Source organism: Phyllobates terribilis, unplaced genomic scaffold (assembly GCF_046119375.1).
Source record: "Phyllobates terribilis strain yellow unplaced genomic scaffold, ASM4611937v1 Scaffold_2__4_contigs__length_985480577, whole genome shotgun sequence".
NCBI classification, from domain to species: Eukaryota; Metazoa; Chordata; class Amphibia; order Anura; family Dendrobatidae; genus Phyllobates; species Phyllobates terribilis.
This window is the reverse complement of record NW_027362762.1, coordinates 443882608-443904439: the sequence shown is the minus strand read 5'-3', so window position 1 is coordinate 443904439 and position 21832 is coordinate 443882608. Positions and strand designations below refer to the sequence as shown.

The 21832-nt window shown below is 41.6% G+C and overlaps 1 protein-coding gene across 3 annotated transcripts in view; it reads left to right on the top strand.

The window, feature by feature from the left end:
• The window catches only part of ULK2 (unc-51 like autophagy activating kinase 2), a 112054-nt gene that overhangs the window by 27400 nt on the left and 62822 nt on the right, over positions 1 to 21832 (top strand). For all 3 annotated transcript variants that reach the window (XM_073665471.1, XM_073665470.1, XM_073665472.1), the window contains 2 exons: positions 19106 to 19138; positions 20411 to 20447. In XM_073665471.1, the coding sequence (XP_073521572.1) occupies positions 19106 to 19138; positions 20411 to 20447 (70 nt within the window). The remainder of the gene's footprint in view (positions 1 to 19105; positions 19139 to 20410; positions 20448 to 21832) is intronic.

Sequence of the window (21832 nt, the reverse complement as noted above, 5' to 3'; positions counted from 1 at the left end):
ACCTGTACCTATGTACATGTCAAGACCCAAACCAATCACAGAAAATGGGATAAAATTTGCTTAAAGAAGACTTCTCACCAAATTTTTAACTGGACACATGTTGATATAATGGCTGCAGTGCGGAATGATGTGTTTTTGTTATGTGTTTTTTTTTTTTTTTTTTTTTAACTTCACCTCTTTATTGTGGCGATATCAACAATCAACGTAATTGGCACCTAATGATTTTAGACCAAGTGGGTGTTATCAGATAGTTTTCACTTACGGCATAGACTTCTCCTGTGTAATGTTGGCCAATCATAAGCAGGCAGCTACATACACGAGAAAGAACACGCCCCCACCATAGCTTTGTCTGTCTATTCTGGGCTACTCCTGTGTTGGGTATGATACCCTGTTCTGCCCCACTGCAGAGTGATTGCAATTTTAGCACAACAGACATACAGTAGTGCTCAAAAGTTTACATACCCCAGCAGAATTTTTCCTTTCTTAGCCTTGTTTCAGAGAATATGCATGATAGCAAAAAAAACTTTTCTCCACTCATGGTTATTGGTTGGGTGAAGCCATTTATTGTCAAACTACTGTGTTTTCTCTTTTTAAATCTTAATGACAACCAAAAACATCCAAATGACCCTGATCAAAAGTTCACATACCCCAGTTCTTAATACCGTGTATTGCCCCCTCTAACATCAATGACAGCTTGAAGTCTTTTGTGGTAGTTGTGGATGAGGTTCTTTATTTTCTCAGATGGTAAAGCTGTCCATTCTTCATGGCAAAAAGCCTCCAGTTCCTGTAAATTCCTGGGCTGTCTAGCATGAACTGCGCGCTTGAGATCTCCCCAGAGTGGCTCAATGATATTGAGGTCAGGAGATTGAGATGGCCGCTCCAGAATCTTCACTTTGTTCTGCTGTAGCCAATGACAGGTTGACTTGGCCTTGTGTTTGGATTGTTGTCATGTTGGAACGTCCAAGTACGTCCCATGCGCAGCTTCCGGGCTGATGAGTGCAAATTTGCCTCTAGTATTTGCTGATAACGTGCTGCATTCATCTTTCCTTCAACTTTTACCAAGTTTCCTGTGCCTTTGTAGCTCACACATCCCCAAAACATCAGCGATCCACCTCTGTGCTTTACTGTAGGAATGCTGTTCCTTTCATCATAGGCCTTGTTGACCTCTCTCCAAATGTAACGTTTATGGTTGTGGCCAAAAAGTTCAATTTTGGTCTCATCACTCCAAATTACCTTGTTCCAGAAGTTTTGAGGCTTGTCTCTGTACTGTTTGGTGTATTGTAGGCGAGATACTTTGTGGCATTTGCGCAGTAATGGCTTTCTTCTGGCAACTCGACCATGCAGCCCATTTTTCTTCAAATGCCTCCTTATTGTGCATCTTGGAACAGCCACACCACTAGTTGTGGCTGCATCATACAGGGGAAAATAGGCTTAAATGGAGGCTTGTACTATGTGATAACACCAACTTGGACTTTAAAAGGGTTTTCCCATCACCAAGATCCTATCCCAATATGTAGTAGGTGTAATAATAATATTAGCCAATAACTCAAATTAGAAATGTAGTATAGTTCTTCTGATTCTGTCGCTTACCTCATGTGCAGGTTATTTCAGTAGCTTAGATTTCCATGGTTACGACCACTAACGACTAACTGTCACTATATAAGTTTTCCTAACCATGGATGCCTAAGCTACTGCAATGCCCTGCATATGGGATAAGTGACAAAGTGAGTCAGAAGGCATTTGCTAATATCATTAGTATATCTACTACATATTGGGATAGGATCTTGGCTATGGGAATACCCTTTTATCTTTATTTTTATCTCATTAGGTGCCAAACGCTTTGTTTACTAATATCTCTGCAAGGGAGAGGCAATATAAAAAAAAAAATAAATGTCCAGTTCAACAGCCATTTTTACATATGTCCTGTTCAACATGAAAAATTTAAAGGTCCTCATTAATGAGGATTTTTCCCATTCCAAAAAATACTTTATCTGGTGTAAATGCCGCTGTTCTTCTAAATCTGAAATTGATTATCCTTTTGTTCCTGCCCCTCTCATTTCTGGAGACCCCTGGTTTCTAAATCTAGTCTTGTTAGCCAAGTGGATGTGGTCCTCAACTCCTTCTCTGTGAGAGTCTTTGAAGATCACACCCCACTTGCTAAAACACTAAACTTGCATACAAGGAGAGGTGCAGGAATAATGAATCTACAACACCAGGTTTAGGTGAACAGGGAAAATTAGACCAGGTAAAAAAAATTACATATTTATGGCATTTTATATTAGAGGCCTTCTATAAAATCAAGGTTAAAAAGCAAAATTTACCGATACACGACATGCTTAGATAGGCTACAAATTCCCAGCAAGATGCTAAAAATGCCACAGTTCAATATGAGTGGAGATCGCACAGATGCAAAATACTGATAAGCAGTCGCTCACCCACACTATCATTCAGGCATCTTTGTATTGCTGTACGTTTGCACACAAATAAGGATTTATAGTGCATCAGTCACACAGGTGCGTACAGTGCACCATGCTCGCTATTCTATTAGTGACAGCAATACTATTAAATCAGGCAGGCTGCCGAGCATCTTCACACACCGTTTTTTGACATGGATTTTAGAGCTGATTCTGCTTGAAGAAGCCAACTTGGACTGGCGATACTCATGGGGAAACTTCTTCCATCTTTGATTGTTTGCCACACCCCTAGGGGAGGTAGTTATAATAATCTTTTGACTTTTCTACAGTACGTCTTTTTTTCCCCCCCTTTGTGGGATTTTACATCTTTTATATTACCTTTGTTATAGTATTTATTTTTGTTTAATTTTTTTAATTGCTAGGATTTATCCTTTTTATTTTATATTTTTTCTAATATTGATTGATATATATTTGCACTTTATGCCTTATTCAGAAGTATGTCTTGTGCATAATACATTGCACATTTTGGGGGGCTGTTGCTCTTAATAAATTGTCTCCATGTGGTTGTGTTTCTGATCATGCCAGAGTCAGACACCAATGTGCTTTTGACACTCTTGTATGCATTTTATATTATTTTAACTCCTTGCCTGTCTGATTTATACTGAATTATATTATATTTAATATTTATAATATATTATTAAATATTTCTACTGCACATATATTATGATCAGTCTTGTGTCTGCCTATTGCTCTACAACAGGGGTGCACAAACTGCATCCCGGGGGGCTACATGTGGCTCACAATGCCATTTTGCATGGCTTCCAGCCACCTCTGACTCCTGTTTTCAGTAATGCTCTGAATTCTGCTCCAAAATTCACATCTAAACCCTCTTTGTGTATTCTTTGTTTGTATTGATGATTTTAATGGGAAAACCATATTGCTGTTCATAGAACAAGCTTTTTTATGATAAGGTGGTTTTAAGATCCCTCGCATGCATGCCAGAAAATGAAGTGACATGTCACCTCTTTTATGTGGGTTTCTCGTGGAATCTGTGCCAAAAGGACACTAGAGCCTTGTCAAAATGCTACAAAAAACCTTCTTATTTCTAATTGGGATTTCTCTTGAAATTCACTTTTTGTGAACCACGCATTGACACCCCATTCTCTCCCACATCACAGGGCCAGACCACATTCTGAGGGGGAAAAAAACACTTTATTTTTCTGCTATTTCTATCAAAATGTAAGCATAGTGATATGTAACAAAAATAGGTAGATCTGTTTGTGCAAGGCTCTATGATACAGGTCTTAGAAGGACATCGGTTCAGCCCTTAATCCATAACTGAAATGGTTGAAGCCGTGCGTGACAGTAGATATTAATTACAATATGAACCCATTCACTCCATACTGCGACAGACTGGATTCCACTCTGTATCTAAATTTACACTGCATGAGTACTAATCTGTCTGGGAAAGATTGGAGGAAGGGGAGGGGGCTGGAAAAATAACATTGTAAGCATACTAAGTAATGCTTTACAGCACCTGCATCAGCTCTCACCACCCTCACCCATCACAGAAGGGAAGGGGATGAGGATCTGCTAGCTCAGCCGCTGTAAACCCTGTGTAACCAGGAATACGTTTGTATGACATAGGATCAAGACTTGTTCTGCTGACAGGTTTCCTTTAAACTGGAATATCCATGTTATACTAAAGATATGGTCAGTATGGCGCTGTCATACTGATTTAATACATACCTAGTGTAAAAATCTGCATCCTGATTTTCGTTAAATCCTAATGATAGATTTCAGTGTCCTCGGTACTTAGTGCTTTGGGGTGGGACTGCGGGTAGTGTCCTCTGCTCAGAGGACTCAGCCACGAGCCCTATGCTGCCTCTGTTGCATTAATTTAAATTTTGGGTTGGCGCCGTCTTAGCTGTGGGCGACGCTCTCGCTGGTGCAGTCTTCATGAAAACTGTGCCTGCGCAGATAGACCTCCGATGGTCTTCAGGAAAATGACGCCGGAGGTGGCGCTTGCGCACAATGAGATATCGGCTCGTCATTGAAAATCTGCAGTGCAAGTCAATGAGACCGTGAAAAAATCAGACCGCACTTGGATGCTATCAGATTTTTACAGACTGTTAGAATTGAGAATTTTTTTCCTTTTCTCTACGTACGAGAAAAAAAGATGACCCTCAGACCACAGTCTGATCCTAATAATCTGTCTATTTTTCTCATACATGGAAAAATCTGACTTTGTAATAAGCCCTAAGTACGATCAGTGTTTTTTTACGGATATCACTCGTACCTGTCATAGTCTATGGGGCCATTCACATGACGATCGCAAAAAAATAAAATTAAAAAATCAGACAAGTCCGATTTTCATCTGAGGGGCGGAACAAAATCAGCAATATAAATCTGTGTATGTAATAGACTGTGTCCAATTTTCACGGAGTCTCTCATAGGAGAAGGTGGAGAACGTGTGAGAAAAACTCAGTCTGATCAGAACAATCTGTCCGTTTTTCTTGCATGTGGAAAATTCTGACTCGTGGATGAGCAACACTGTCCAAGCACAGACTGCAATGCTCAGACTGGTCACAGGACTCCCCACCTGAGTGTCAGAGCATCATATAATTTTATGAGGCTGTCATACTCGGGTCAGGACACCCTCAGCCAGTCTGTACATTGTGGTCTGTGCTCAGACCGTGTTGCATGGATGTCTGCATGAGTCCTTATGATCATATTAGTGCTCTGTTTCTGACCCATATATTTAACACCTAGGATCGGATCAGTCCCCATCATGGGAGATGAGGAAAGCTTCCTGCACTCTTTCTAGAAATACCATAGCTACATTCCATTTTTAACGCTTTAATGTATAAATTAAGGGTGAAGATGCCAAACATATGGGAGTCATGCTGAGATGTCCTCCTTGACCATGTAAGTAATACAACGGGGAGATCACGCAGATTCCACCGCTGCCACCAGTTTATCAAGGAGACTCAACTCCGCTGTCTCCAATCACCAGGACAATTACACAATTGACTAACGAGTTGCTGCGGCTGCTTCCACTACTAGGCCAGTTATTGGGGACTTCAGTGAGCATACGTATAAACACCTCCGATTCCAACGCATGGCGATCACGAAAAGGACTGCTAGCCGCCATCACAATTTGTTTATACAGGACGATTGGACACCCATTACAGGTAATGTATGGCTTCAGGGGTGCGGTTTACAGAGCAAGAGGAACAGAACTATTAGATTTTATATATTTAATCCAGAAAGGTAGGCAGTTTTTATAAAAAACAAAAACAAACAGATGATACAAAATGGGAACAAAACAATACAGTATATACAATTACATGACCTAAAAAGGAATTACGAAAGCAAATTACTAAACCTAATGTTCCAGGAATGGCTCTTATCTTTATGGAGGGAAGAACTCTGTTTGAGAAAATGGACCACTCTCAAGGCGAACTGTCAACCAGAATGAATCAAGACAGACACCCAAACTCTCATTTTTATTAGATGAAGGTTACGCCCACATACCTCCCCTTGATGAGCTCATATGGGGGCTTGTTGTGGGATGTGTTATGGGATGTGCCAGGTCTGTTAGAATACATAGATATTGTCGTCATGTTTCTTATCGCGATTTTACCGGTCTATAGAGATGAAACATAGTATCATCCATCGGACCAATGTTAAATTGGAGGGGTTCTTTCAGCCTTATGGTGATGTGAGTGAATGTGTTATGTACGACCCTTCACTTCCACGCCGAAAATATATCCCCCCATAAATATCAGATTGGTGTAAACCCCAATATTAATCACTGACCACTGGCTCCAAAATGTCTCAAAAAATCCTTTGAACAGAGAAAGCCCCTGTACCTCTCTGCCTCTGAATAAACAAATCCCAGCTTTGGAGTATAGCTCCCAGAGTAAATATCCTGTTGCAGTTTATCTGGTCATTGCAGGAGGCCCCTACTTCAATGGAGGTTGAAATGTTGGCCCTCTCTCACTTCCCTAGTTATAATTAGTTCCTTTCTTCCCCAGATATAATTAATCCCATATGTTCAATGTGAGAGTGATTTGCCCCCTCTCCGGAGATATCTTATGGATTTTAAGTTTTCTCTGACATACATTTTATCCATTTCTAACACAGGTTTTAGTACGTATCTGAATCACACAGGCTGCATCTTCTTGTATCTAATCCTTTGGTTTGGGATCTAGGTTTCTGTAACTCAGATTCGGTTGAGGGGGTTGTCAGAACAAATATATATTGAAGTCCTATCCGGAGTATTTGTCAACAATATCAAATCGATGGGATGCCCAGGTGTCTGACTCCGACTGATCTGATACTGATGATCTAATAATGTATGAAGCTGAAACGGCGTAGCTCCATATATTGGTTAGCTGTTGCTCCTGGGTGCTGAACCATATCCCCCATTCACTTGCCTAGGAGATGAAATGCAGTGCCTGCGAGCGGGCACTACAGTGTATGGAGGCATGTTGCTCCAGGTCCATTCAGTGTTTACATCCAATCTCCACCAAAGCAGATGATTGCTGATCAGTGTGAGTTCTCGGTGTGCGACCCCTGCTGATCTGACTTTGATGGTAGTTCCAGACATCCCCTTTAAGGTAAATGGGGTTTGGCTGCCATTTCTCCCAACCCACTATAAAAATGTGTGCATGTGTTATCAATGCCACGAGGGAAATAAGCCACTGCCAGACACATATCTAATGAGAATAGAGAACTGGGCATAATGAAACCCAGACTTCCTTATCCTTCATTTTCCCCCTTCATTTGCAGGATAGAGTCAAGATATCCCCATCCACTGCATATGGGTGACCATTCCCAAAGTAGTCACTAGATTTGGCCGACATTCATCTAATGTGTACAGTCAGTTTTACTCCGTTAGCAATGCAATTTATTGTGGCTTATTTTTTTAAAACCTCTATAATTTCCTCTGACGTTGGGGGCATTTCAAGCTCTTTGGTCACTTTTCTAGGTGTAGGGATGGCTCCGTATGCGCACACTCCCAGGAGAGTGTGGAGTCTCAAATCCCACCAAGGACAATTATCTACAAGTAGTTTGTATGTTCTCCCTGTGTTTGTGTGGGTTTCCTCTGAGTACTCCGGTTTACTCCCACACTCCAAAGACCTACTGATAGGGAATGTAGATTGTGCGGACAGAGATGATTATGTCTGTAAAGCGCTGTGGAATATGATGGCGCTATATAAGTGAGTAAGATAAATAATGTATTTGCTTGCACAGAATGAAATAAGTATGCTTTAAATATAAAACCGTTAATAATACTGACTTTTTATAAGCCCATCAAGGTTTAGTTTAAAAGCAATAAGAATCTGATTAAAAAAACAGCTTGCAGTAAATTGTAAAGTGCTGAAGATAAGTTGGCACTATTTAAATAAAAATGTATTGTCAGGGAAATATTGAGAAAATATTGACAATTTCTCCCAAAACTCTGAAGCCCCTCTCACCCCTCCCTTACCCACCTTTTGACACAAGAGAAGAGCTAGCAATTGACCACTTGTCAGTACAAGAGCTGTCTCCATGTAAATCTCAGCACAAAAACCCAATTAACACACTCAGGAGTAAAGCCCTGTAAACAAATGCTGGCAAGATAGGTGCCACCAACCTACTTAAGATGCGAGTAGATTTCCCCTGGCAAAGGACATTTGATGTTGAGTTCTGTCTGTTACTTGATTTCTGTGCTTCATTTATGAGGGCTGTTGTCTGAGGCTCTGCCAATTTGATGTTTGAGGCTGGTAATTTTGATAAACTTATCCTCTGCAGTAAAGGTAATTCTTAGTCTTCCTTTCCTTATGGCGGTCTTCATGACAGTCACTTTCATCATAGCAATTAATAGTCCTCATGACTACTTAAAGATACTTTCAAATTTCTAGCAATTTCCTAGATAGACCACTACTTTTACATTCATGCCCCATCCATAGGGTAGGGCATCAATGTCTGATCAACCGGGGTCCCGCCGATCAACTGTTATTGGTGCTGGCACTTCACTTTCGCTCTTTCCGATTGCTCTGGTGTGTTGGCTATTGGGGTAATGGTAGTTGGGGTTGATGTCAGCTGTAAATTGTCCGAAAACACAACGGACATCAAGCCCTGGTATTAATAATGGAGAGGTGTCTACCAGACACCCCCATTATTAACCCAGTACTAAAAGGAAAAAAAAACACACACACAAAAATACTCTCTTCCTAGTTCACCAATTTACTTGTGAAAAAAAAACAAAAAAAACCAATCACTCAGGCAGGTCCGACGTAGTCCAGCGCTTCCTATGAAGTTCCCTGAATCCGTTATCCAAAGCCTGATTAATGAATAAACAAAGACTATCCAACTTGTAGAGGGAAAAAATTGTGTGAACATATAAACCGTCTAAAAGCATTACTACATTTTATTATTTTTCATTAAAGAACACCATTACCCGTGTAATGTGAAGATAAAAAAGAATCCATAGATAAGGGACCACCATACATAACAAATACCCCTCAAAAATTTTTAATTCTGCAGGATATCTATATATTCTATATATCTATTATTTATATATCCTGAATCTATCTATTTTTCTATCTCTTTATATAAGATTGCTTTATTGGTATATTTCAGTGTATTTTTCGCTTTATAAGATGCACTTTTTCCCCTCAAAGTGAGGGGAAAAACTCAGTGCGTCTTAAAAAGCAAACAAACATATACATGAAAGTGCAATTTGCGCTATCATTCACCGCGGGCCAGGGAAAGTCCTTGCAGCCGGCGGTGAAGTGAAGCAGCCGGTGGGCTGTGAAGCGGGAGTGGCGGCTCTGAAACGGGCGGTGGGGTCTACAGCGGCTGGCAGGCTCTGCAGTGGCCGGCGGGGTCTGCAGCGGCTGGCAGGATCGGCGGGCTGTGAAGTGGCCGGGCAGTAAATTACTGCAGCGGTGTGCAGGCACAGCGTCACTGACTCCTCCTCCCCCTCTGAAGCCCCGGATGAGGTAAGCTGCATTTGGTACTCCACAGCAGCCTGGACTTTAAGGCTATGTGCCCACGATGCAGAAATGCTCTGGATTTTTCCTGAGCGTTTCTGCATCTCCCTGGCATAAAAAAACGCATGCGGATTGTACATGCGGATTGTACATGCAGATTGTACATGCGTTTTTCCTGCCAGGAACATGCGGAAGTGAAGCGTTCTTCACTTGCATTTCGGCATGCGGGTTGTCAAGTGCTTTCCAAGCGACTTTTAGCATCACTTGGAAAGTGCTTGACAACTTGGTCACACTATATATAAATCCATGCAACCGGCATGGATTTATATGGTGTGACCGTAAAAGAAAGGTAAAAAATAAATATTATACTCACCTTCCAATGGCCCGCTGTCTCCTTCTCCGGTGCGTCCGGTCTTCCCGGCGTCTCGCGGTTGTGTAAAAGGACATGCCATGACGTCATTTAGTCATGTGACGGGTCACGCGACCGCCGATGTCGGCGGTCGCGTGACCCGTCACGTGACTAAATGACGTCATGGCAGGTCCTTTTAGACCATCGTGAGCTGCCGGCAAGCCAGGACGCATCACTATGGAGACCGGGGGCCATCAGAAGGTAAGTATAATGTATATTTTTTTATTTTAATTCTTTTTTTTTACAGGTACTATGGTATCTGGGTCTGGAGGAGAGTCTCCTCTTTTCCAGACCCGGGTACCATCCGCGCATTGAATCGCTTAATATCCGCATGTGCACATGTAGTCATGCGGATAATAAGCGATTCAATGCAAGTCAATGGTGGCGAAAATGCCGCGATTACGCAAAATAATTGGCAGTGCTGCGGATTTTTCTGCAATGATAATCCGCAGCGGAAATTTCCGCAGCATGTGCACAGCACATGCGGATTATCATTGGGGAACATGGCAGACCTTCTACCATGCAGTTTTTAATCGTTTGTGCGGCGGAATTGCCGCTGCGGAAACGCTTAAACGCATAGTGGGCATACAGCCTCAGAGAGAGGAGAGAGGGCAGAGCGATTCTCCTCCCCCTCTGCAGGGCTGCTGGATGATAGGGATTGTAGTTATTTAGTATAAACAGTCCAGGGAGTGTACCATAAGTGGCCAAAGTACTGTTTATTGTAAATGTGACTACCACCCCCCTCATCCTTAAGAATACAATCATGTATACAGTACGTGGGTGTATTCCTAAGGATGAGGGGGGTGGTAGTCAAACAGGGACTGCACTGTACGGTAATAGGTCAAAATGTTTATTGTTTAATATGACCATAACCCCAGTCATCCTTAAGAATGCATCCAGACCGTGGATACGGTAGGTGTATGCTGAAGGATGATAGGAGCTGTAGTCACATTTAATGTACCGTAAACACAGATCCCCCCCCCTCCCCCAGCGGTGCGTCCTCCGCAGATCCCCCCCCCCCTCCCCCAGCGGTGCGTCCTCCGCAGATCACCCCCCAGCGGTGCGTCCTCCGCAGATCACACACCCCCCCCCCCCAGCGGTGTGTCCTCCGCAGATCACCCCCCAGCGGTGCGTCCTCCGCAGATCCCCACCCACCCCAGCGGTGCGTCCTCTAGCTTGAAAACATATATCTCTATTGACTTGGATATTGCGCGCTCAGCATGTCAGATAGTTCGCTATTATTCTGCTGCTTACTCCTGAACCTGGGCATGCTGCCCATAATGTCTACATGGGATTGAATATTTCTTGCCATGTAACAAGTGCATAAAGGAGGGCGATTGGCGCAGTCCAGAAAAATCTAAGTGAATTCACAGCAGCTCTCTGACCAGGACTGGAGGGCTGGACGTTTTCTATATTTATTCATCTGGCAGAGTGCATACAGTGTTTTTTTTTTTTTTTAAATTAGAGAGAACCCCCAAAGGAATGGTGTGCGTTCCTTAAAATTCTCCATTAACAGATTTTTCAGTTCTTCTATAGACAGAGATAATACACTGTGTGCATAATTATTAGGCAAGTTGTATTTTAGAGGATTATTTTTATTATTGATCAACAACTGTATTCTCAATCAACCCAAAAGACTCATAAATATCCAAGCTTAATAATTTTGGAAGTTGGAGTGGTTTTTTTTTAGATTTGGCTATCTTAGGAGGATATCTGTTTGTGCAGGTAACTATTACTGTGCAGAATTATTAGGCAACTTAATAAAAACCAAATATAATCCCATCTCACTTGTTTATTTTCACCAGGTAAACCAATATCAGTGCACAAAATTTAGAAATAAACATTTCTGACATGCAAAAACAAAAAAATTAGTGATCAATATAGCCACCTTTCTTTAAGATGACACTCAACTGCCTTCCATCCATAGATTCTGTCAGTTGCTTGATCTGTTTTCGATCAACATTGCGTGCACAGCCACCACAGCCTCCCAGACACTGTTCCGAGAGGTGTACTGTTTTCCCTCCCTGTAGATCTCACATTTTATGATGGACCACAGGTCCTCTATGGGGTTCAGATCAGGTGAACAAGGGGGCCATGTCATTATTTTTTCTTCTTTTAGACCTTTACTGGCCAGCCACACTGTGGAGTAGTTGGATGCATGTGATGGAGCATTGTCCTGCATGAAAATCATCTTTTTCTTGAACGATACCGACTTCTTCCTGTACCACTGCTTGAAGAACTTGTCTTCCAGAAACTGGCAGTAGGTCTGGAACTTGAGCTTCACTCCATACTCAACCTGAAAAGGTCCCACAAGTTCATCTTTGATACCAGCCCATACCAGTACCCCACCTCCACCTTGCTGGCGTCTGAGTCGGAGTGGAGCTCTCTGCCCTTTACTGATCCAGCCTCTGGCCCATCCATCTGGCCCATCAAGAGTCACTCTCATTTAATCAGTCCATAAAACTTTTGAAAAATCAGTCTTAAGATATTTCTTGGCTCATTCTTGACGTTTTATCTTATGTTTCTTGTTCAAAGTTGGTCTTTTTTCAGCCTACCTTACCTTGGCCATGTCCCTGAGTATCGCACACCTTGTGCTTTTTGATACTCCAGTAACGTTGCAGCTCTTAAATATGGCAAAACTGGCGGCGAATGGCATCTTGGCAGCTTCACGCTTGATTTTCCTCAATTCATGGGCAGTTATTTTGCGCCTTTTTTTGGCCAACACGCTTCTTGCGACCCTGTTGGCTATTTGCCATGAAACGCTTGATTGTTTGGTGATCATGCTTCAAAAGTTTGGAAATTTCAAGACTGCTGCATCCCTCTGCAAGACATTTCACAATTTTGGACTTTTCAGAGCCCGTCAAATCTCTCTTCTGACCCATTTTGGCAAAGGAAAGGAAGTTGCCTAATAATTAAGCACACCTTATATAGGGTGTTGATGTCATTAGTCAACACCCCTCCTCATTACATAGATGCACATCACCAGATTTACTTAATTGGTAGTTGGCTCTCAAGCCTATGCAGCTTGGAGCAGGACAACATGTACAAAAAGTATCATATGATCAAAATACTCATTGGAGACATTGCACATCTTATGTACATTTATAACGTTCAGCATCTTTCTAGTAGACTTTAGGGGAGGAAGATTTATTGCTATTGCCTGCCATGTGTAATAATGAGAAAAGAGGAATGGAAGACGGTAATATTTCCTCTTGCATTGTGGCTTCCGATCTTGAAGGAGGCAGCAACACTCAGCTTGACTTATCGGATCATGCATAACCACTGGCGCCAGTCTTATCCCATAGTCTTTTTTGTCAGGTTATGTGGTGTCGGACATTTTTTTACTTAAAACTTGTTCTGCAAGGAACCGACAATGCAGATGTGAATTGAGTCTTAGATATTCTTACATTTGCTAAGATTTTATATATTTTTTTTACTTTTATTTTTTCTGTGTAAGGCTATGTTCACACATTGCGTTTTTTTTCAGTGTTTTTTTTTCTGCAACAAAACCTGATCTTTGCAGGAAAGAAGCTGCGTTTTTTGGTGCGTTTTTCATGATCCCAAAGTTCAGCTTTGCTTCCACCGTATAAACATGAACACAGATCACCAATGCAAGACGTGTATGAAGACCCAGGGTCTTCCGTGGGCGTAACACTACTCAGACAACACAGGTTGAGGGTAAAACAGTGTGGCAATACTTTATTGAACCACAAAGCGGACAATAAACACCTAGAACAGTACCAGCAAATACCCAAGATGGTACAACATTACACAATCTCGCCCTTCCTTCTCTGCATGCCTGGGATAGAACAGCTGCAACTTTGGAGACTTCCAGGGCCAACTACCTCAACCAGTGGCCCCACATCCCCGCTTCTGGCGGACCCCCACAGCGAGAAGGTAGTGGCAAGCTTAGGAAGCTAGTAGTGCATCGAGGTACAAGGCCAGGAGACCCGAGGGTCCCAACCTGGCCTCTCCGAGGGTTTCCATGGAGCCAGGTGACTGGTCGGTCCCAATCTGGCCTCTCCGAATGTCTCCATGAGTTCCAGGCGACCGGTGGGTCCCTCCTGGCAACTCCAAACAACATATTCATGGGGCCAGGTGACTTCCTCGTCCCACCCTGATCTCCCCAAAATGTATCCATACCTCTCTGATGGTCAATGGAGCAAATCCAAATCTTTCGAGTCGGGATCGATTACCCTTAGGCTAGAACCATATAGAATTCAAATCTCTGTCTCTTTGAATGTCTCTCATTCTTCTTGTAAAGTCTTTCTGATGCTCCTTGATTCTCTTGCAGCACTACAGACATCCCTGTTTATATTTACATCTGTGTAAGGTCATCAGTCACAGGTTGGGGGGAGAGAGCAGCCTCCTGTCTCATTGTTTGCGCTAATCAACTTACATAGTTGGTATCACAGAGGCTATTGTAAATAAACATCTATCTGACTTTTAGTATAATTTGTCATTAGCATAGTAAGCATGATTGTTTCCAAACGAATAGAATTCAACATTCAGTGTTCTAGAAATACTGGTCTGTGTTAATCAACTGAAGAAGAACACAGGTTAAAAAGTCAACATAAAAATAAAGGTATACTGCTCTTGCCATCAGAAAGTATGTCTGGCATAATTAAGATTTTACGCTGTATCGTCACAATATGTGAAACCATATTAACCAGAATTTCAAATGCAACAGTAAAGGGAGGTGAATTGTTCAGGAATAGTTTTTCTAAGACACTGGCAGTGCATTGAGTTTGTAGGACAAGATTTATTTTCACACTATGGTCTGCCATTCAGTTTCTCAGGGTATTGTTCAATTTCACACCTCCCTGGGCCTACTGGTATTGTTCCTATCACACCTAGGTGACCAATGTTTACACATCTCTAATTTAATTAAACTGTTGTAATCTAAGCTGCCATCTCAAGTGACCAAGACAAGATGGTAAAGTCACAAAAATAAATGCGTTTCATATACTGTTGTACTTGCATTTTTTTCACTAAAAATTCAGCAAAACCTGATAGGTAGGTTCATTCTAGGCGTTTTTTCAGTGCTTTTTCACTACCCATTACATTCAATGGGTGAAAAACGCTGAAAATGCTCTGCTCAAAAAAACATGCAAAGCACAAAATACTGATCAAACAAAAAGGTGTATGTATGAGATTTCTGGAATGTCGTAGACTCTGCTTGTACTGTAAAGCGCTCCTGAAAATTTGCATTAAAAACACACAAAAGAAAAGTTTGCAAAAATGCAATGTGTGAACATAGCCTTAGAGAGGTTTTACATTTCGGCTACTTTCCCATGGTGAGTTTGTACAGAGCTTTTGATGTTGCAGATTTTCCGCAGCATTCTGCACCAATTACCTAAATTAGGTTACTTGTGTCTTTACGTCTGTTTTTTTTAGCGCGTTTTTATGGTGTTTTCTCTGCTGTCATTTTTGTCTCAATTTGATATGTCATAGTATAAATAAAACTACTTTGTTTTGTGCAAATTACATGCGTTTTGTACCTGCAGATTTTCTTCATCTCCTTCAAGTCTCTGTGGAAAATCTGCATATAAAACACATTTTTATCACAAGAGAAATTTACATGTTCCAGATTTCAACATGCACCAAAAGTAAAAAAAAACAAAAGCAAAACAGTGGGCATGAAATTTCTTTAAATCCCATCCACTTTGCTGTAACTAAGATGCTGCGTTTTTGCACAACGAAAATATGCAGAGTCAAAAATGCGGCAAATACTGTTCATGGGAATTTTGCCTTAGGGCAGAGACAGACTGCCGTATAACTCGTGTGATGATCGCATCACACTGAATGTACTGGCCGGCACCTCTCCTGACCTGAGCATGACAGCGTGATGGATTACTATGGAGCTGTCAAGGTTAGGTCAGGAGAGGTGCTGGCCTGTACATGTTTTATGATGCGATCCTCCCAAGAGAAATACGGCAGTGTGTGTCTACCCCATAATATCCTTATACTTGCTTCTTTAACCACAGCTTGTACTATTTAGTGCGTCCGCTGCTTGCTTGACTTTCTCTGTTAAAACTTCATCAGAGAGTGCCTCCCACAGTTAAAGGAGTTGTCTTTTCTTCTTAAATGTCTAAAATGTGTAAAGTACTTGTTAGTACAAGCAAGTTTGCAATCTTCCGGTTATTCAAAATCTTCTCCATTCTCATAAACGGAGGAATTTTTAATTTAATAGCTCACTGCTCTTTGCCTAGGTTGCCGGCTACCTCTGCAGTCTGTAAGGTGGCCGCTTTCCTAAACAAGGAGCATGTGCTTGAAAGCTGGGTCTGGACCTCTTCAGTGCCCCAGTGCCAGCACGCCTCTGAACCTGCCTTAGCTTGCCGCATGGGAGAGTGCACAACCAGACCTGCAGCACAACCATGAAACTGGTCTGGACTGTTAATCTTCAGGAGCACAACGCCCCTCCAGTAATCAGAAATCCGGGTGGCAGAGGAGCGATGCCCTCCTTAATAAAGATTAGACATCCCTTTTAAACTCTACCTCACCCCTATTCTCTTAGTGATGGTCTCAGGGGTGGGATCTGCCCCTCTGACAGTAAATTTACCCCAGTATTCTACCACCAGTGTGGTCCCAATCTCCTGGGCATGCTCTCTATCATGGCCTTATTGCAAGGTATCTCAGTAATTTTGCTGTCATCTGAAAAATAGCTTAATTAACCACAAGGGCTGCACCTCATCTATTCAATGTAGTCCCGAAAAATGAGGTCCCATAAATTCCCTGACTGCCTCCCCAGCACTGATATCTCATTCATGTGCATGGGGCGAAGACGTCTCGTGCCCATGCAGCCCTATGCGGCTTGCAGAATGCACTGACTGTGGCAGTTTTAGATACTCTCTTGCCGCCATTCACTGACATTCCTCTCCAGCGATACAGTCTTATAAAATGATGTTCCTGTGATAACTAGCATCACTTTTGCAATGGGTGGACTTGAATTCTGTGTGTTCTCGTTTTTGCTTGGTCTTTCCCATCACGATTTTCTGTGATATTCACCCTTGGCCAACACTTGAGTTTTCCTGCTCGTCCATGCATAGCTGTTGCTTACATTTGTCTCTCTGATGATGGCATTACTCTCTGCAAGCGCAGATCAGATCTGACAACTTGTTTGGTAATCCACCATCTTTATAAATCGTAAGGTTTGGAGAACCTCCCGGCCTCCTCTTTAATGTTGAATTATTAAATGAAATGTTCCTTTGGAGTAACCGGTAACGTACTTTACTGTTAATTTACTTTGAGCAAGCCTCTTCTTTTCGAAAGTATCTGCGCACATAGCGAACACTACTCTTCTCTTACTGAGCGCTGTGCCGAGCGCCTCTGGCACTTTACAGTCAATGTAACCAATTATTGCTAGATCTGTACAGCCCTTCACGTGACTAATGATTAATGGGGTCAATCACTTCCAGCTGTGGAAGGTTAGAAAATGAACTTTCTGACTGTAATATGAGCTGCAGCTGCCTTCAGAAGCTAGACATGTTCTGAGTTATTTATGTAAGGAAGGTTAGCATTCCTAGAAAAGCTCTTTCTAGGAAAAACGAGAGGCCGGAAAATGGGCCTGTGATAACACACGAGATAGTGTCCATGGGAAAATAGGCTGATGTTCTCCAAACATAGTGCTCAGGAATCAGGGGAAAGGACTAGTAAAAGAAAGCTTGTGCTGAAGAGTCAATAACGAGTGTCCATCCACTGAATTTCATCAAGGAATTAGAATGCAGCAGCCCCCAATTAATGAGCGATCCCTAATAAAAGTTTTAATTCAACCATGCACTTTGCTACTTAAGATTACCGATGGATTTAGTTGACTTCACTTCACACTGGGTCCTGATTCATCATTGCTGGTTTTCTGTCTAGTTTTGCACCCTTTTGTTTTTTAACCAATTTTTTTATTCCATTTTTTAAAAGTGACTTAAAAAAAAGCCCAAACTGCAAATGAGCAATCTGGACCATAGAGTCTTTTTTTTTTTCTTTAGCTTTTCTTAGGATATACACCCATGTATATGCCAAATGTAGGGTTCTGTGTACCAGAAGGAGACCACAAATGTCGTCAGTTTTTTTTCCTTTGGGTGAGTATCCATCATTTTATTTATCTTGCAGTATGGAATAGCATAGTAAATTCTACTAGTCCTTACAAAGGTATCCTATTAAAGTACACACCATAGTATAAGTTTAACTTTACAACTTATTAGAGACGTGTCGCACTGTATATAGGAGGATATGTTGCAGCCTTCAGTGTGGGCTCTGAATAGATAGTGCCCGTATACATTAGGTAGTCCTCAGCTGAATACTCATTCGTCTGACAGCTGTCTCACCCAACTCCTGCCATACACATGAACGCTGACCTTGCCCAAGCATTTGTATTTTTAATATGAAGAGAGAGGTCTGACAGCGGCTTATCACCCTTGAAGTTAATTGTTGAGGGATAGTAAGGAGGTCCCCAACAAATTAGTTTTACATATCTCACATTCACAGTTTAAGTTCGGACCTCGATTTTCTGCCGGGTCGTGGGACTCCTGACCAAACTCAACAGCATCATAGGCATATATGAGGCTGAGTTTTGGTCAAGAGTTCTGCAAGTCAGACCAGCAATCGCGGCCTGTACTCGGCCTATGAATGTCGGATGTTTGAAACAGGCCTTAGACTGTCGGTCAATATAAGAAAGTTCAGCAGGGGGGCGTTCTAGGTTTTGGTTTGTGTTCCCTATGTATCTGGACAAAGATTTATTTTGGTAGGATCCACTTATAAAATGTTTGACGACCAGCAGGTTGACATGAGAGCACTGCTCCCGTCATGGCAATTGCATGCCATTTTTAGAGAATGTTTTACACTTTGCGCTTTTGCTGCAAAAAAAACGCATCATTTTGCACCACCAGCAAAGTGAATGAGATTCCTGAAGTCTGATGCTTATTTTTTCCTTGCAGATTTGAAGCAGTTTCAGATGTGCAGCACATCAATTTTCTGTTTTTTGCTGTGTTTTTCACCCATTCTAATGGATCGGGGGAAAAAAGCGTCAACGCGCATTTTTTTTTTTACGCAGCGTTTGTTACAAAAAATGAAATGTCGAATATCTGCAGTAAATACTTAACATGTACACATACCCTAAGCCAGCCTGGCATGGTACGTTTATGGTGCTGATATCTCATGCGTTTGCTGGTGACAGCGCATTTTGTGTTGTAACAATTGATTTTTCTTTTCGTAAAACATCTTTGATTGGATATTTCAATCACATGACAATAATATAATCAACCTGTTTTTTTTTTCTTATATGTTGTTTCTTTGTTTTGCAGGAAATGCCCAACTCAGTTTTCTTGGTCATGGAGGTAAGCTTGTTCTACGGGATGTCTGATTGCATTTATGTAGTTACTGTAAGTATGGCATTTGTAGCGTTTTGTCGTGTTTTATGCTGCGCTATTATCTAGTGTAGAATAAAGATGAAGGATCTATCCATCCTTTATCTGCTAATCCCATGCATGTGAATACATTTTGCTACAATGATAAAAATGTAATAACATAGGACATTGTAAGTCAGTTAAGCGCACACATTCTTTCAGGGCAGTGCTGACAATGTTACAATGCCCATTAGCGGGGCGGGCTGGTCTATGCCTGTATTCTGCTGACTGCTCTTGTGGGCCAGAGCATTTGGGATTTCTTGTGGACTTTTATTTCTAATAATGCAGAATATAGGGTAATTATTAATCGTGCAGTTTTCTAATGTGATCATTAAAGAGATTTCAAATATGAGCTTCTTATTATGTCCATAGAAAGAACAAAAAAAAAAATCTGCCTAATTAAAAAAATTATAAAAATGTCTAATATAAGTGTGCAGGGGAGCATCTACATGTATAAAAAATGCCCCTCCTGCAAATGAGCCTGAAGAGTCCCCATGGTTAATCCCACTAGTTGAATCCTCTGGTGTCTTTTTCTTGGGGGAAGGGGTTGCGCTTTCATTTAAGGGGTTATCAGTTAAATTGTGTTATCAGGAAAAATGCGCCCACAGGTAGGTAAGGATTTACAATAATAGAATTAGCATTACTTGCCTGTTGTGTCCTGCTTCTGCTGGTCTTCACAGGGTGGCAGCGGTGACTTCCCGCCTACAATACGCAGTCAAAGCTGAGGCCAGTGATTGGCTGCAGGGGTCACGTGTTGCTGACAGGACATCACTGTTGTAGCCCTGTTAACAGTGAGAAGCATAGATACAGCACTGGAGTGGAGTGATAAAGCATTACCTAACTGTGTGGGCCAATTTGCCTTGCATATGGACTACTCCTTTAATTAGAGCACTACTTGTAGGGCTTGTTCTAGAGAGGCAGTGGGTGGATGAAATGTGTGCATCATTGTACCCATGTGCAGCTGAACAAGTATTGTGCGCTCGTTGCGTAAAGGACAAGTGTTTCTTTGCTTAGCAGGACTGTAGAAAGGGGAACTGTAACCCCTGTCTGAACATGTGGTTAGTAGAAGTGTGAAAACATATTTACCAGCTTGTGGCCCTTTTTTGCCACTACACTAGGTTGTTGTTATGCAAACTTTGTAGGTTTATTAGCCTGTGAATTATCCTAATGTGTTTTTTTTTTGTTGTTGTTGTTTTTGTCCAGTACTGCAATGGAGGAGACTTGGCAGATTATTTACAAGGTACTTTGTTTCCCTTTTGTAAAACTATCAAGTAGGGGGAAAAAAAAAGACTTTTTAATCTTTGTGTTCGTGTAAATCCAACCTCTCTATAATAGACGTCAAGGAGTAACAGGAGCCGCTTGTTTTCCCGGCTTGGCTTCATTGTCTTGGCTACTACTCCCTGTTATCGCTAGATTTTTTGTTTTTTTATATTAACCTTTTAGGATATGAAAAAAGAATAAGAATAAAAAATACAAGCCGAATACTATTCTGTCTCCAGCTGCAACCAAGGGGGAGGCACAAGCCGAAAATAACCTTCTTTCTTTTGCAGAAGACTTTTCATGTTGACTTTCTCCCCCCACACACGAGCCAATGATGAGCACAATAGGTTTAGGGTTATTTTTGTTCTGATTTTATTTTTGTCTGGGAGACTGCTTGCTGCAGCATACATCTCTTCTACCGCTCTGTCTACAGTGGAGATCACATGGAACTACATTTCTGGTTCTGCTTTTTTATTTCTCTAGTTTTCTTGTCCATTTTATAAGGGAGCGTTTTGATAAGACGTGCATGTGCTATTTTTTACAATCTACTAAACCTCAAGATGCAAAGGTTTGGTGCTCAAAAAGTGATCTGAGGACCCTTTTCAATCACTATGCAACAGCACTTAGCAATTAATGAATACATGGACTCCAATATAGGTACACACACAAAACTTGAGTTACTTAGTTTACAATCTTGATCGAAATTGAATAAGCCCATTCACCAGTGTCAAGGTGACCTCATTTTGGATGCGACCCTAAATTCAACAGACTTGTCTCTCAATATGCCTAGGCCACAAATTAACTGTGGAGGAACAGTATGTAATTATATTTTGCTATAACAAATCTGTGCTTTTCCTATAAAATTTTGCCTGTTGTCCCTAAGACCCCAATGCCAACGCACCTTTCCAATTTGCTGGAAAAAAAAACCTAAAGTTGTCCATCCATCTTAGATAGCTCCTTCTGACAGCCATCTCTCTCAAGTTTGCCATGAGCTTTGTGTTTTCATTAGAGAGGGGAGTATATACTGCTGTCAGACACCCCTGAAGGCATCTTATCCACCAGGAGAACAAATGGATTGATGTGTCACCAAGCCCAATCCTTCTTTCCTACAACAGTGAGTGGCCCCCATGTTCATTAGATGATTGGCCTGTCGTATCAAATACAGCATATGTATTGGATCAACATCGAGACAAATTCTTTTCCCCCTCCCCCTCTGATTTCATACAATCTTGTTTTTGGCCAAAAAATAGACAAAGGAAAGTACAGAGATATTAGAGATTAAATCAAAATGTGAAAAAAGGGCTTCTACTGCTGACAAAGCATGAAGTCAGCCTTGGCATATACCGACAGGCATTCTACTTGTGT